We start from the raw sequence: 16,954 nt of genomic DNA, 5'->3' as shown, positions 1-16,954 counted from the left end.
GGTCCATGCAAACTTGGCCTTCTCCAACTTCTGCCTCTTGAGGTGTATTTTTTAGACCCCCGCAGACACATAGAGATGGATTCAAAACTTTGAAAAGAACAGAGCAGACAGCTCTCCTGTAGCACAGTGGAAACCAAGGTCCTTCCGGCTAACGGGCCTACGCAGCACTCATCTTTCTCTGGAAGGCCTCCAGGTCTCAAGACCCGACAGCTTGCTTCATGTCATGGATTTTTTCCTTTCCCTCGGAGGTGTGGTGTTTTGACAAGATTTGACAAGAGTGTATATTAGCTCACAGAGTTTCAGGTAAACAGATTCAGATCTAGGCCGTTACCTCATGAAAAAAGCCAGTAGTTCCCAGAGGCTGGCTCTTGTTGGCCACTCTGTCCAGGTGCGAGAAGTCAGGTTGAGGTGAACAACTTGGGAGGCTGCTGGGGATCGAGAGAAGCTTCCAATCTAAACAGAGATGACCAGAACCTTCTCAGCACTGAATGGAGGGACCATCTCTAGTGGTCAATGTTTCAGTATTCTGTCTGTGGTGCTGGGCCAACAGTCAGCACGGGGACTCACTGTGTCCTTGGTCATTAGCATGGCTTGGAGCCCTTTTAAAGCTGTTGGTCGTGTAGGCCATGCTAATAGTAATGTACACTATGGGCACCAAGTGCCACTGGGTGTAGAGCTCACGGGTAGGACTCACCATGTCCAGTTGTCCTCAGTTCTCTGCATGCAGGCCTCCAGGACTATCATCTTCCAGGACACACCTCTAGAATCCTCCTGCTTACCCACTCCATCTACCTACATCCCGGCTGAATTTTCATCTCCTCAGGCTGCAGAGAGCTGGACGGCCAGGACATCACATTGGCTCTGATCTCCTTACGTCATCCCCCCCCCCCCCCACTGCTGGATGGGCAGCATTGAAGGACACACAGAACAAGCTTTCCAAAAAAAAAAAAAAATAAGTTTTTTTTTATTGTCTTAGATGCAAATATAGTTTTAAAAATGCATTGTAGTGTTGGGTACAGCTGGTGGAAACGTGCTTGTCAGCAGCAGGGCATCAAGAGGACCAGGCTCAGGGAAGCAGTCCCAGGGAATCTCTGGATTAAGTGGACCCCACCCTAACCCAGGCGCAGCTGCCTCCTCAAAGCAGCCCTGTGCCATCCATCACCAAAGCACACAGCAGACTCAGCCTGTGCACAGAAGCTGAAACTCTCAGAACCTGAAGGAGGGGGACGTGTTGGTTCAGCCGGGGCACTAGAGCAGGCAGACAAGCCCGCTTTCCCTCTACAGGGCGAAGACCCAGGCGAAAAGTGCCTAGGGGTGGGAACTAGACTCCCCCCAAGAGAGACACAGCCGGGCTGAGGCCAAGGGACCTTTTAACCTACAGGTGTAAACTAGGAAATGTATAAAACGTCAGTGTCTTCCCTCCCCTGTACAATCTCAGCTCTGGAGAATGCCAGACTAGGAATCCCAAAGGAATTCCAAATTCACTATGCCTTGGGTTATAACCGGGGAACCAAAGTTTGGCGTGGAGATACAGGTGAATTCTGCTAAACAACTGCAAAGGAATTTCACAAAAATAAAGTTCCACTAAGTAAACACACATGCATACACACACACAGCTTGAGCAAGTGCGCGTGCACACACACGTTAACATTCACTGTGGAAAGTTCCCTTTTCTTTCCAGAAGCTTGAGTCTTACAAGCTCTGACAAGCACAGTCCTATCTAGTGAACAGCGAGGCCCATTCCTCAGAAAGAGCTGGGAGCTGACCTGTTCTTACCCACATCTCAAGAGGCACGGGGTAGGGACTGTTTCCTAAGGCTTCTCTCACACTCCTGGTATCTCCCACCAGCTGTCCATGGGACTTAAGATCACAAAACCTGGTCAGGTGGTGGTGGCGCACTCCTTTAATCCCAGCACTCAGGAGGCAGAAGCAGGCAGATCTCTGAGATCGAGGCCAGCCTGGGCTATACAGCAAGTTCCTGGACAGGCGCCAAAGCTACACAGAGAAACCCTGTCTCAAAAAACCAAAAACCAACCAAACGAAAATCTCAAAACTTGTTAAGTAGCTCCTGGCCAAGGTGAGCGCTGAAGGACCACACTTCACACATGCCCTGAGCGTCACGCTCTTCCACGGCACCCTAACTGCCCCTTTCTTTTTAGACACGCACAGACCCAGAACAGGCCCTCTGAAACACTGCAGGGCAACAGGGGCCTGAGGCCAAGGCTGCACTTCTCGGCAACACTGGCATTCTGGGCGACTGACCACGGTCTCACTGTCCGCACACCTCGCCAACAGACTGCACGATGATACTGGAAACCAAGTTCCATACATACACACTGGTGGGCTGCGACTGTGCCCTAGCATCTAGGTATCTAGGTATCGGCCATTTCTACACTCAGGAGAGAAAAAGGAGAGGCCCCCTCACACCCAGGCTCTCTTAGGAGGCCTCAGGTAGCAGGACTGAGCCTCGAGGAGCCAGGTTAGAATGAACAGAAAGGGATCTGACTGTGGAAGGAAGACAAGAACCAGTACGAGAATGGAGCTGAGGCCAGGTGACCCAGCAGGCAGCCATAGGAGCCAACACACCCAAGAGAGGCTGCTGGCCACTGTCAGCCCTGATGCCACCTGCCACTGGACTATACCAGGGAATGGGTGCCATGTCTTCTAAGAATCTAGAGGGCTGTCACTCTTAGTCAGAGCATGGGTTGGAGGACAGATCTTTAAAGTATGTACGTTGTGGGGATAACAGGGAGGTAAGAGGTCCTGAGCACACAGACAAGATCCAGGGTTCATGGTTGGGTTACATGAGCATTCATGCTTACCGGCCACTTCCAGCCTTCTACAAGACCCAGTGTGTGAACACCACGGCCTGGAGCTGAAGTGTGTCCTTTGGGCTGGGCAGACCACTGGAGGAGCAAGGCTGGTCTCTCCTGAGGGTGACTGCTGGTGCGTAACCTTCTGTTAACTTGGAGGAAGCCCCTTAGCAGGAGCTACCCTGCCTCTGCAGCACCCACTCATAGTGAAAGAACAGACAGAACATGCGCTGATGCCTTGTGAAGATTTCACAGAAACCCTTGCAGAGATTTCCCAGGTGGCTTTGTGGTTTCTCCTTTTAGGCCAATATTCTTCTTCTCCAAAGTGCTAACATTTTGAAGTTTCTTCTGTGTGAGTGGGGGCAGGAATGGGAGTGAAAGTTAAGTGTAAACAAACCCCGGTCCAACAGTGTGGTCATCGCCCAGTGGAGACCCCAGCAGAGTGGCCTTGGCTAGTCCAATGCTGACCTTGGTGTCCAGGACAGAAGTCAAGGCCAGGACCCTCTGATTGGCCAGGTTCATCAGGCAAGATTTCAAAACAAAAAAATCTCCAAGGCAGAATCATTCCTGGAGATTTTAAAGCATTGTGACCTCACAGCCACGGCAAAAGTGAGCACCAAGAAAAGGGAAATGGAGTCACTCAAAACAAAAACATGCACCTAATAGTCTGCCAGGGACACACACACACACACACACACACACACACACACACACACACACACTCACTCACTCTCTCTCTCTCTCCCCACCCTCTCCTCTCTCACCCCCAGTTTTACACAATCTAACAGCCTTAAACATCTGATGAAACAAGATGAGAGTAACTCAGCAAAATGGAGAGGTAGGCAAGAGAAGCAAAGGGCCAATCTTATACCCACGGAGTTTGAAAAACAAGGTTTCTCCCCAGCAAGGGAGGAGAGAACAGGAAGGAGTCCTCACGGCCACGGTGTGGCCTGTGGCCCGGGAGGAGGAAGGGCTGGGCTTCTTGAGGCCCTCACAGCAGCGGTTTAGTTTCCTCCTACCACAGTGGCCTTCGGCTTCTGAAGGACAATTTCACCTTGTTTTTGGGAAAGGAACGGGTGCCCGATGGAAAGTCCAGGGTCCAGCCTATGTGCCTTGTGTTCATCCCTCAACCTGTAAACACGTTTTTGGGGATGGCTGAGGAGGGCCCCCACACTATCCAAAACAGGACAGAAACCAGACAATGGCGCAAGCGTGCCGCCGGGGCTCACGGCATCAATGGCGGACTCAGCACATCAATGGCGGACTCAGCACATCAATGGCGGACTCAGCACATCAATGGCGGACTCAGCACATCAATGGCGGCGCAGCCGGCAGCCCTGCCCTTTCTTTCTCTCCACCTACAGTCCAGGGCAGGCCTCAGGCCTCAGCAGGCTCCCGTGGGTCACAACTTCAGGGAACATCCTGGGCTCCCCTCTTCGCGTGGTCCCCTCAGGACAGGCAGCATGGGGAGGAGGGGCAGGGCAGTCTAAGAACCCCGCTGCCTGCTCTCGGTGTCACAGCAGGACGAAATGCACATCCTTCCCGGAGGTGCCCTGGACTGGGCTCCCTGAGTGCTGGAGAGGGCACCTCACCGCCTGCAGCATCTCAGAGGCAGCAAAGAGAAGGGTGAGGGTGAGGGTCAAGGGCGCCCTACCCAACCTCTCCCTGTCTCTACCACTGGAACACACGCTGGGGCACTGGAACCTTCAGACACGGGTCACCCTCCAAACTTGGCCGGTCCAAATCTGGGCACAGCTCTTGGCCATCTAGCCTGGAGCCAGCTTCCAGGGCTGACTCTTGGCACGCTGCCATCAGCTCTCTGTCTCTTCCTCCTAACACAAGATGGGTCAGACTCTCTCTCGTACGATGACATCTTGGTCTGAGGACTGTCCTGGTTTGGAGCTCCCAAACTTCAGATGAAATGACCAGGATGACAGCAGCATCATGGAGTGTGACCTGCAAACGCTCGACCCAAGAGTGGGACTGACCCCGGAGTGTTTCCGCCTCTTCCACAGCTTCCAAGTGGAAGAGGGCGGGGAGCGGGCACGGGAGGGCCTCAGCTGTGAGTGGCTCTGGGCCACGTCCCTGGCAACGCTGGGATCGTCACGGTGCCTGCAACGCCAGGCAGAACCGAGACACAGTGGACGGACACCGCCCGGAGGGTTCCTGAGCCAGAAGAGCAGTTCTGCATGCCTGCGCCGTCACCTGGCCAGTCGGCCCCCACAGCCTGTTTCCCATGTGTGCTCAGGGTTTGGGAAGAAGATTTCCCTTCAATAGAAGACACCAGGGAGGAGGCGCCTTCCTTTCTGCAGAGGTCAGAAGGGCAGCCCAGAGGGTCAGCTGCTGCCAGGGTAGCAAGAGATGGAGACTTCACTGCTGCTACAGAGGCCAGAGAGTGTGCAGGGGTGGCCAGGGAGCACAAGTAGACAGCGATGTGACAGGGCAGTCTCTAAGTCTCAAGAAAGGACTTCTGAGGGACCCCGGGTGATGGGACCTGCAGGAACGGGCTTTGTCTCCTTGTCTGGCACTTGCTGGCCCTGGCCCCCAACAGGCCACCAGGAGGGGAGGAGCAGAAGAGCCATGTTTCCCTTTGTCTGGGCCACCCCAAATGCAGGGGAGCCTGGTGATTGAGGTCACTGAGTGAGAGGTCACAGCAAGGGTTCCCAAGATGGGATACTGCTGTGGGCAGGCCCAAACCTGCTTCAGACCTGAGCACAGCATCCTGACGGGGCAGTGGGCCACTGGAGTCACGGGCAGCCCTGAGGTGGTGTGTCAGGACGGGGACGGGGGTCTTCGGGCATCTCATGCAGTCACATGCCAACTGTGCTTACGACTCCCCCAGTCTCTTGCCCATCCTGGAAACAGCCTCTGAGGCCTGCTCTGGCAGCTGGGACGGGTCTGTCAGGATGGAGGTGGTGGTGCTCAGCTGCCGGAGGGTACTCAGTACCACTGTGGAGAGAGGAGGCCGGAGTTAGCCTGGGACACAGGGTCAGAGCGACAGGATGAAAACCTCACCCGTGCATCCCTAAGTAGTGATTCCCAAGCATCAAGGACGAGGCCAGAGCTCGACTGCAAGGAAAGGTGACCATTCCGGACCCCGCCCCACATGCTGTCTCCAGATCCAGCAGGGGCTGCACGGAGCCCAAGGACTCTGCGCTGTTGCTGCTGCTGCCCGAGTGCTCTTGCTCCACTACTGAACCTCTAACGTCAAGAGATGGCTGTGGCTTTAGAACTAAATACGGAATTAGGTAAGGAAACACCCAGTTCACCTACAGCAGAGTCCGGCAAATAGCAAATACTCAATAAATGTTAAGCTGGATTTGATTAGACTGCAGGCCTGCTGATAGGCGCTCAGGGACCCACGCGGGCGCCAACAGCTCTTCTGGTCTAGGATCCTTCCGTGTCCTTGGGCCTCTGGCCTGGCTGCGTGCAGTGGGGTCTACCCTTCCCTCAGCACTGCCCAGGGGAGGGTGTGAAGTCCCAGACTCTGCTGTTCCACACTCACTTGGCCTGAGGACAGGCAAAGAGCAGTGCTGGTCCAGCCAGGAAAGCGCCGTCCGGTGAAACTCCTCCAAGCTGCTGGTGGACACCATCCCCTTGAAAGACTCAAACAGTGGCTTGATGATCATGCTGAACTGCAGGACTCGGGTTAAGGAAAAGGCGAGCACCGAGGAGGAGGGCTAAGGAGTACACGGGCAGAGCAAGGAGGCTGCGGCAGGCCAGGCCTACCTGCCGACCTCCCTCAGAAAGAGCAAGTAATTGCCTACAGAGAGCTGACCAGACAGAGGAAGGGACAGGCCAGTTACTGCTAGGCAAGGCGGGCCCACCCTGCGATTCCACAGTTTGTTCTTACTGTGACTGCCCTTGAGTAGACAGAAGGCAGAAAAGCAAGTTTCCTTAGCCTGGTACAGGGGTGAACACCATGAGGTGAACAGGAGACCACAGGTCAGTCAGGTACAGGAGACAGCTGTGTGGACAGAGAGGCCACGCAGGCTGACAGGAACATGAACGGCACAACACTCAAAAGCAAAGTGTCTGTCTGGAGCCGGGCCTGACTTTGTGTTGTCCGCAGCCTCCCGGCTCATGACTTCCTGCAGAGCTCCCAAAGGATCCTGGGATGGGCCCAGTGGAGACAGAAATGTTTTTCCTGATTCTGATGCCTACAGTACCCACTTTGGCCTGAAAATGAAGAATGTGTCATTTTATTGAAGCAGTTCGGACACATTCCTTACGTCATGAGGCCCCACTAATGGCGGGAAGGAAGAGAGCAGCCAGTCAGGGACTCAGGCTGCTGTCGGCCACCTTGAGTCAGGCTGCGGACCACTGGTCGAGTTCTTACCTAGACAGTGTGTGGGGCCTCGAGTCTCATCCTCACTATAAATACAGGGCAGGCACGGTGGTCCGCTCAAGAGGAAGAGGATGTGCGGTGCCGCACCACAGAGCGAGTTCCCGACCAGCCCACACTACAATCGAGACCGCCTCAAAAGCCAGCAAGCAAACAAAACACACACAAGCTTGGCTCCTCAAGTACACACACTCCCTCACCACGCTTTCTCGCTTTCCAGTGACTGCCCTATGCCGCAGGCGACCTGCCACACAAGCTGACGATGCTCAGAGCAGACAGGCAGGAACCGTCCTGTAACAACAATGCTGCCATCTTGAAGGCTGAGATCAGAACAGCCTTGGCCAGAAGACAGGTCCTGGCTCCTGGGTGGACATGCTTCATTATGACACTCAAGACCAGGGGACACAAAGGCAGGAAAAATCGGAGGGAACAGGTTTCAAACCCTGCCTATAGCTACTTGGGAGGCTGAGGCAGGAGGATCATTTACGTTCAGGCGTTCAAGACCACCCTGAGCAGCCCTCCTGTCAAGAGGCTCACAACAGCATGACTGCAGCTCCAAGGGGCCCAACACCCTCTTGAGACTCTGCAGGCACTACACACACACACACAGACACACACACACAGACATACACACACAGACACACACACAGACACACACAGACACACACACACACACACACACACACACACACTTAAAAAAATAATTAACCCCCCCTCCCCCCACCAATCTGAAGAGCAACAACAACAAGAAAAGAAACAAAACCACATCACCACATGGGGGCTGGCCCCTCAGTAATTCAGTACACAGGACTGGCCCCTCAGTAATTCAGTAAGCCCTGGTTTCCACCTGTCACGGCAGGTAGGGCCCGCCCTCTCTGTCACTGAGGGGCCTGGGCTGGCTGTCAGGTTCCTCCCTTCTCTCTTGGCTCCTCTTCAGTTATCTAGTTGCCTTTGTTTGACAAAGCCTGGAGGGTAAAGCAGGCCATCCACCCCCACTTCCAGCCCCCTGGATGGCCTCCCCAGCCCCTAGGGCCGCCCTGAACCTTCTCTGCCTGAGACAGAAATCAGCACTGCTGGTCCTGAACTCTGACAACCGTGAGAACCTCTCCTCAAGGGGTGCCCGAGAGCACTGTCTACTGGGGAAGCGGAAGAGCAGGGGAACCCAAGGATACAATCCAGAATTTCCAATTCTGCAGGATCCTGCTTTTCACGTACTCCTCAAACATGTCTTTCATGTGGTCCGACTGGCGGCAGTTGACAGGGACCCCTGTGGCAGGCAGCAGCTGCTGGCAGGAGCTGAAACAACAGTCGCCAAGGATGCTCTGGGGCAGGTGATGGAAGAGGATGGGGGGGGGGGGGAACGGGAAGCTAAACTGCTTTGGTGCAGACAGCAAAGGCCACCAAGGGTCGCCTCTGCTTGAGACACAGAAACGCATGGAACCTCACATGATGGTGGTGTTGAGCTCCTCGATTTCCTCCCGAAGCCTCCGGGCCTCCTCTTGCATCTGCATCCGCTCCTGCTGCAGCTTGGTGATGTACTCCATGGTCTTCTGCAGCGTGATGGCATGGCTGGTCTGGGGAGGTGGCAGGACTTAGCTGGCCAGTGGCACCCAGGAGAGATGCACTATCACGCCACCTTGCCACTCGCGGGTAACTTACCTGCTTGGAATTATTGGAGATCAAACTGTTGAGGGTGTTAAAGCCCATCCTGATATTGAACCGCCTCTTCTGTTCAGCCGAGATGTGCTTCTGTCGGTTCTGTGGGGATCAACTGGTCACTGAGACACAGGCCAGGCCTGTACGAGCCACGGGTCCCTCCTCACTGCCCACCGTAACGCTGAGCAGCTGGAGAAAGACTGGTGTCTTGGGGCACATGACAAGCCGGGGCCAGAAAACTGTGCAGGAGAGGCAGATGGCTGAAAAGCTCCAAGAGGGGTCAGCGGGGCGTGGGCAGGACTCAGGGGCTAGGAAGCAGCATGTGCTCTTGTCCAGGCAGCCAGACGTACGATGCTGCGTCTCCACAACCCAGTGCTTACAGGCCCACTTCCAACTGGTGTGGCCAAGGTGGCATGTACCCTACTATGTCATGGGGGCGTGGTGTTGGTCCCTGGCCATGGGGGCGCACCCAGAGCTCTGAACAGGCCCCAATCTTCATGGGTTTGTGGTGGGATGGGAAATGGTCGGTCAATTTACTCTTGGTGTTCCTGGGTTTGCAACACCAGCCGGATCTGTGGCTCTCCTTTTCCTCCCCATCCCACCAAGGGAACCAAGACCCAAGAGAAATAAGCCATACCTTTAATGCAGCCATGTTTTTGGGGTCTGTAGATTTCCCTGAGCAGTTGTTCTGGGGAGACTGAGGACTGGGACTCTGTTCTGATGGGCAGGGAGAGGCTTGCCCTGAGTTGGGACATTCACGGCCTGAGGAAAAAGTTCTCTTAACAGGCAAACCCTTGGGAAAGGGGACTGGAAAAATAAGAAGGGAGGCTTCTTCGTCCTGGCTCCACAGCGGTCCTCCCCAACCAGAGGGACTTCGTGCAAGTCCATTCTGAACCTTTTATGGCTACCCCAGGGAGACTAGTGGAGATACCCTTCCCCATATCCCAAAGGGGATTTCTTGTTTCCAAGGCAACCCCTGCGGCAGACAAGTTAGATGTGGAACATGACTGAATGCTCCCCCAAACCAGGTGTCAGCAATTGCTCAGAGCAAGGGCTGAACTGCTAGCTCAGCCCCTAAACTGCCGCCTCAGGGCAGCCGGGGCCCTCACAGGTCTCTACGGTAATAGCTCCTAACCCACATGCTCAGCACACTGGCATCTTCTTTATTTTTGTTCGTTCAGTTCTACACATACGTGCTGATTCTTCCTCTCACTCGCTCTGAAAACGTTAAATGAAAGTATACCCCCTTCTGACCCACACAGACTAGACCGGAGTTCTGCTGTGACCCCCACGGGTTCATGTCCCACTCACTGGTGTCCCTTGGCGCCACTTCCTAGGTCCCTTTAGAACCTCCCTGGCCTGTTTCACCTGGTTCTAACAGATGCTCCCAGCTAAGCCATTTTCTGCTAGATTACGCGGCTTCAGTGCACGGCTCTCAAGGTCACATCCTGCAGTCCTCAGGCCAGGCCGGCTTCCCTTCCCTGGATAACTTGAGAAACCTGACTCCTGTCTCTTGAGTCTCTATCTTTCCAGACTGAAGAGTCTCCTTCTTCAAAACCGGCCCTTGGACAAGTGCACCCCTCTTATCTGGAAGCCCCTCCTTATCGTGTCCTCCTGGGTAAGACGCTGAGAAGCAGCCATGGTTTTAGCAAAGGAGAGAAGGCATTACGGTGAAGCCCAGTGACAGACTGCTTGCCCAGGATGTGCACACTGTTTCTAGCTCCTTTCCCAGTACGGCACCGGAAGGAACCCGCGTTCTACCTCCAGCCCAACACTCAAGTCCAGCCCCTCCAGCCCCTGACCTTCTGACTCCGCAAGCCACTAGGCAAAACCGGTACGGTCCTGACTGTCCTCAGTTGTGAGGTATGAAAATGGCTACAGATCCGCAGTGGTTTAGAGACTAGGGGAGATGGTACCGTGTGACGAGCCTGCTGTTGGCTTCAGAGCCACAGCCATCCCAGGCTCAAGTTTTCTGACTGCTGACGAGCATCTGCAGTCCCTTTCTGCATGGAACCGGCAGCTCTGAGCCAGGCCTTCTGAGTGTGGTTACCTGAGTGTGCCAGCTCCCCCTGTGAACACCTGCCACCCCGTGTACCTGTTCTGCTGGTGCGGCTACAGCTACCCTGATGCCCAGTAAGCGTTTCCCCAGCCTGTCTGTGCAGACTGAAGGTTCTGTAGGCCAGGCTTGATTCCGGGAGCCTGTGAATGGCCAGCCTCCGCACCCGGAGCAAGCTGCTTACTTCCTCCACGAAGCCCCAACCGGCCCACTCAGGAGAAGGGAGACTACTTACTCGAGCCCGTGGCAGGGACCTGGGGACTACCCCCATGCAGTGGGGCCTGCTCGCCCTTCACCAGGGCGTCTTGCACTGTACTCGGGGAGAAGAGCCGAGAGACGGGGGTAGGCTGGCTGCTTGTGCTGTGGCTGAGGAACTCGGTGACTCCAGAAGCCTGTGGAGACACAGGAGAGAGGTCATGGACACTGGCTGAGAGCCACACAAACAGGCCTCACAGGGAGGGACGGACCCCGAGGCCTGCCTCGGCTGGCTCTCCTTACCCTGGTGATGGCAGCAGAGGCGATGACCACGTTGGATGGGGACACAGTAGACGCCAGGATCCCTTCTCTCTTCAGAGGGGCTGACGTCATGATCACCTTCTGCGGCTGGCCTGAGAAGGCGGCTGTGGGGATGAAGAGATGTCAAAGTGAGGGGCCGGTCCTGGAGCTGCTACCATCCAAACCCCCGAGCCGCAGACGGCCAGGAAAACCCGGGCATCCCATTCCCTGCTAGTGAAGCATGCGGCTCCTTACCAAGAGCCCCAGGGCATCTGGAACAGTTTTGTGCCTTTTTCTTGAAAGAGTCCCACTATAACCCCTCGGGAGAGCTGCCCATGACCACGCGTTCTCAAACCGTGTTTTCACGCCGAGTTCCCATCTTCATTTACTTTAGGTTCTATTTTATTCACTCTGTGGTGTGTGTGTGGGGGGGGGGGGCTGTGCACGTGCCATGGTCCACGTGTGGAAACCGATTCTCCCCTTTCACCACGAGGACCCTGGGGATCCGACTCAGCTCGCCAGGCTTAGCAGCAAGTGTCTTTACTTGCTGCGACTTCTCGAGAGCCCAACTTGAGCTTCTTTACACAAGGTCTCATTATACAGCCTTGGCTGGCCTGGGGCTCACTATGAGACTCAGCTGGCCTCAAACCCCAAATCTTCCTGCCTCAACCTCTCAAGTGCTGGGTTCCCAGGTATGAGTCACCACACCCAGGTCAAGACTAGACCAATGTTTAAACATACAGAACGGAGAGACAGACTGCATGCTGAATTATCCATGTTGCTCTGTTCCATTTAAACAGGGAGGGAGGTGTCACGAATTTAAAGCCGTTGAGAAAGGGAACCATTGACCCCAGGCCACCCTGGCAGGCTCTAACCCACCTCACCTGGAGTAATGCAGGCGTTCTTCAACACCAAGGACACAGGCTCAGGTTTGGGAGCAGGCACTATTTTGGGGGGTTGCTTGGGTCTCACGCCAGTCAAGGACACAGGTTTGGGGTGTATAAAGGTTAAATGAGGCTGGGGAGGTCCCGCAGCTGATGGCTGGGGTACAGGTGACAGTGCCAGGCCGCAGGGGGACGACGAGGGGGCTGGGTGGTGGGCTGTGATAACCAGACCCTGGCTCTGGCTCAAGGTGGTGGCAGAAGCATCGTGGGTAAGAGTGGCCGAGGCCGTGTGGGTGATGACAGGGGTCGACTTGCTGACCCCGGCGAACTTCTGTGGGGGCAGGAAAGCTGGGGGAGCTGAAGGGCTCAGAGTAGAGGCAGGAGGAGAAACCAAGGGCAGTGGCGCTGGGACAGGGGCCGGGGCGGGGCCAGGGGAAAGCAAGGTCATAGTGAGGACAGGGAGGAAGGGCTGTGGGACACTCAGTGGTGGCTCCGAGGGACCAAAGTCTGCAGGCTGAATAAACGGGTCCACAGTCTGGGGAGTGCGTTCACAAGCCTGCCCGTCTGTGGGGTCCAGGGACGGGGAGGCAGAGGATGCAAGGAGGCTGTTGGGAAGGCTCACGGTGGGAAGAGCTGGGTTTGGCAAGATGTTCCCCTGAGGACGGAAGAGACGGAAGAAACAAAGCTATAGTTATATAACCAGCGCTCACTGTCTAGCACTACACAGCACACAGGCTGACTGTGGACATGGGGACCGAGGGACCGAGGGGCGGAAGGCTATCTATCTCCCAGGCCCGACACACTGCTCCGCTGGGGAAATGGATCTGTCCCCGGGTGTCAGCAGGGGTCTTGTTTCCATTAGGAACTAATGATAACACCGAGCTCAGACAAAGCTGGACGGAAGCCTGGGGTATCTGGTTTCTAGAGTCTGGCCCAGGTCTACCCACAGCCCCTGACATCTTCTGTTACAGAGCAGAAGCAGCCTAGACACAGCTGCTCAGGGGTTCTCCCAGGACAGCTCCAAGTATCGGCTTCCCTCAGGCTCTCTCTTCCCGAGTGGAAAGGCTATGAGGAAGCACCTGGGCAGATCCCAGTCTCTACAGAAGAAAGGACTATCTGAGCTAGGAGGGGAAGGTGCTAGGTTACCGGGTGACTAACTGAATAGAGCGCCATCTTGAGATCCCCCCAGGGCAGAGAACTATGCCTCACTCCATTCTGTAGCCCTAACACCTGTAATTATCTTTCATTAATTGTTACATAAAAAGTAAAAACAATACACAATGTATTTTTATTAGTGATCCATGTTTTTCTTCTGTAACTAATCTTGTCTTAGAAAAGAGCTGGCTGGGGGCTGAGGAGATGGCTCAGCAGTTAAGAGCACCGGTTGATCTCCCAGAAGACCTGGGTTCAATTCCCAGCACCCACATGGCAGGTCACAACTGTCTGTATAACTACAGCTGCAGGGCTTCTGACATCCTCACACAGGTATACATGCAAGCAAAATACCAATGAACACACACATCCCTCCCCACAAAACAACCCCCCACAACCCCACAAAAAAAGAAAGAAAAGAGCTGGCTGAACAAGAGTTCGTGGGATCTTGACCTTAGGTAGGAAAACAGTTTTGCTGGTTTGGTCTCCCACCTGGTGGGGAATTAAGGATGCTCAAAGAGGGTTCCATAATCCTCTGCATATGCACATGCATTCAGCGGGGATCCAGCAATGGCCCCAGTGTGTTGTCAACTCATGGTCACAGCATTTCCCTAGCTCTGGCTGTGAAGTTGACGACAGCCCTGTACCTGCCATGCCTGCACCCCAGCTTCCTCTACCTGAGAAGGTGGGCTGCTGGGATCTGGGGCAGGTACTGACGTAGGTGTAGGCAGCACGGAGCCAAAAATGGATCGGCTGGAAGAGAAGAGATCTGAAAAAGAACATGGGAGTCTTTTGAAGTCCATGAGCTTACCATTTTCTGGAAATGATGGCACATAACCAGGGGCCTCAACCCCACCTCACCCCTCCCAAAGACAGTTTTTTCTCTAGAAGGAGGATTCTGACTGGACCATTTGAAATACCCAGTGTTCCAGACCTGGACAGTGGCGGAGCTCAGGAGCCGACCTAACAACCTCGGGCACTTCCCAGGGAGGTGGCTGTGTCACAGCGCCCTCTGCTGCCGACCTAACAACCTCGGGCACTTTCCCAGGGAGGTGGCTGTGTCACAGCGCCCTCTGCTGCCGACCTAACAACCTTGGGCACTTCCCAGGGAAGTGGCTGTGTCACAGCGCCCTCTGCTGCCGACCTAACAACCTTGGGCACTTCCCAGGGAGGTGGCTGTGTCACAGCGCCCTCTGCTGCCGACCTAACAACCTCGGGCACTTCCCAGGGAAGTGGCTGTGTCACAGCGCCCTCTGCTGCCGACCTAACAACCTCGGGCACTTCCCAGGGAGGTGGCTGTGTCACAGCGCCCTCTGCTGTCCAGAGCAGGAGCTGCTCACAGTCACAGCAGAGCGGCTGCTCCCAGCAGGAAGAGGGCATTCTGAGAATGCTCGCCAACTTCCTTCCAACGCCCCAGGAAACCTCCCCAGGCTTTGCAGCTGTTATGAAAAAAATTTCAGTTTTGAAAAATTCTAAGCCTTTCCTTTACACCCATCTCCAACTGTCCTCTCTACAAAAGGGGCACCAGTCTGATGTGGGATGGGCAAGGGAGGTCCAAGTATCGTGTTCCCCTCTGCCCTCACCCTGGAAAGGTTCAAAGGTGTCCATGAAGTCCAGGTTGGGTTGCAAAGGGATCAGGCCTGGCTGGATCATGTCTGCATTTCCCAAATGTGCTGCAAGAATTGCAAGTGAGAGAGGAGAGTCATTTTACCTCAAATAAGGTCAAAGGAAAACATACAACTAGTTTTGGAACAGATCCTCCCAACCCTACCCATTCTAGAATCTTCCAAGAACTTCCTACAGGAAGCTGAATAGCATTTCTCCATTCTTGGGGGTTTGTGGCCATCCTTAGATAGCCATGTTCTCTCCAACCTCAGAAGCCAGGAAAGACAGGCAGAGGAGGATCACCATGCAGCTGTGAGCTGCGAGCAGCCCCAACCCTGCACCCCGCTCTACATCCCCACAGCCTCCGTCCCTGCTCAGTTTTCATCTGTGGCCTTGCCCTGAGGACCTGGAGGACCGAAGGCTTCCAGGAGGGACGTCACGAGTGTAGTACTCATCAGACACGTCCCACACTCCGAGAACAGTATCCGAAACAGTGAACGGGCTCAGATCAGAGCTGCTGCTTTCTCACAGTGGGACTAAAAGAAGACTGGCCACCCCTGCAAGGCTCCATCTCCAGTCTCTCATGCAGCTGCACAGGACCTCAGACAAGGGGCTTGGCAATCCTTCTCTTTTCCCTTGCCAGCCTAAATAAGTGCCAAGCTCAGAGGTGCCCTAAAGAAAGCCTGGCCTAGAGGAGTCTTCCCAGAGAAGCAAGCCAGCTGTCCGCGGACAGAGACTGATACCTATTTCCCGCGGGTTGGGCCAGGCCACTGGTTGGTGTGAAGACAGTGTGGAGAAGAGGGTGTCACTGAATTCCGACATGAGCATGTCTGTGTCCAGCAGTGAGTCCTCCTCCATGGGGACGGGGGTCTTCCAACCATCTCCATGTTTGTGCCAATACAGCATGTCATCATCCTGGCCAGCAGGGGCAGAAGAGTCAAGAGCAGCTGATTAATTATCCTCCGTCCAGGCACGCACGCATTAGAGGGTTGCTTCGTCAAAGAGGCAGGAGGGCGGCAGCATTCAGAGCTCCTCCTCCCTCAGCCTGCCCAGCAGAGAGGGCGCCTGCTTCCTGGCCACCTGCAGGGCCTCCGTGGAGGAGGAGCTGCTGCTGGGTCTGCCTTCCACTGCGGGACTCACTGGGGTACAGAAGTCACATCTTGTCAAGACAGGGCTCCCGGCTCGCTTACCTGGGCCAGACTCGAGAGGTCCTCACCCTTGTGCTGCTGCAGCTGTGGGCAAAGGGGGCAAGTGAGGCAGCCACCAAGAACCCTGGGTGCCCTAACTTCGCCTCCTGTATGCCAGGGGGCTGTATGGGAAGCGGGGAGCTGGGGAATGGGATCCCGCTGGCTGCCATCCCATGAATGCAGGCCTGAAGGAGGAAACGGCCCTCTTCATGGCTGAGGAAACCACAGCCACTGCTTGGTGTTGGGTACGGTATTCCCACATCGTGCTCCGGGACTGCCGGGGCAGCTGTGGAGCCCAGGGGTTCAGGCCACATTCTGAATTCAGCTCCGTCTCCGGCCTACCCAACCCCTGCCCCAGAGCTTCCAGAACACGTTCTTTGGGAGCGCTCGCCAACATATACCCTTTTCTTGAAGTAGGTCCTCCACTTGTGGTACTCCCGGATCACAATCTCAATGCGACTCTTCCAGTATTTGCCCTCTGTGGTGATGGCCTACAACCAAGAGGCCGAAATGAAAAGCAGGTCTTGGGTGGGATTCAATCGCAGCCCATGAATACCCAGCATCTATCACTGAAGTGGCCTCAGGTGGGTCTCAGGTCAGAAAGTCCCAATGCTGCTTCGGAGACGACAGCTTCACTCACAGGGCAGCTCCTCTCCGCTGAACTTCAACCTGGACCCTAGCCAAACATGTCTCCTCAGCACCCCAACACCCAGGGCGACTGCACACGGTACTCGGAGAGGAGCAGGGAGCTGCTTCCGCCT

At 55.2% G+C, this 16,954-nt stretch overlaps 1 protein-coding gene across 1 annotated transcript in view; it reads right to left on the bottom strand.

Annotated features, from left to right (window-relative positions):
- Positions 1 to 1,965: 1,965 nt before the first annotated feature.
- LOC114704540 (MLX interacting protein) overlaps positions 1,966 to 16,954 on the bottom strand; it is a 59,332-nt gene continuing 44,343 nt past the window's right edge. The window contains exons 4-17 of the mRNA XM_028885848.2: positions 16,595 to 16,684; positions 16,197 to 16,238; positions 15,750 to 15,921; positions 14,985 to 15,074; positions 14,079 to 14,170; positions 12,250 to 12,904; positions 11,369 to 11,490; positions 11,106 to 11,262; positions 9,452 to 9,576; positions 8,818 to 8,916; positions 8,605 to 8,732; positions 8,331 to 8,454; positions 6,319 to 6,448; positions 1,966 to 5,762 (exon numbers count right to left, since the gene is read on the bottom strand). Coding sequence (XP_028741681.1) covers positions 5,641 to 5,762; positions 6,319 to 6,448; positions 8,331 to 8,454; positions 8,605 to 8,732; positions 8,818 to 8,916; positions 9,452 to 9,576; positions 11,106 to 11,262; positions 11,369 to 11,490; positions 12,250 to 12,904; positions 14,079 to 14,170; positions 14,985 to 15,074; positions 15,750 to 15,921; positions 16,197 to 16,238; positions 16,595 to 16,684 — 2,148 coding nt within the window. The 3' untranslated portion in view covers positions 1,966 to 5,640. The remainder of the gene's footprint in view (positions 5,763 to 6,318; positions 6,449 to 8,330; positions 8,455 to 8,604; positions 8,733 to 8,817; positions 8,917 to 9,451; positions 9,577 to 11,105; positions 11,263 to 11,368; positions 11,491 to 12,249; positions 12,905 to 14,078; positions 14,171 to 14,984; positions 15,075 to 15,749; positions 15,922 to 16,196; positions 16,239 to 16,594; positions 16,685 to 16,954) is intronic.

This window comes from Peromyscus leucopus, chromosome 23 (assembly GCF_004664715.2).
Source record: "Peromyscus leucopus breed LL Stock chromosome 23, UCI_PerLeu_2.1, whole genome shotgun sequence".
NCBI lineage: Eukaryota > Metazoa > Chordata > Mammalia > Rodentia > Cricetidae > Peromyscus > Peromyscus leucopus.
The sequence above is the reverse complement of the archived record's forward strand: the minus strand, read 5'-3'. Positions and strand labels throughout refer to the sequence as shown.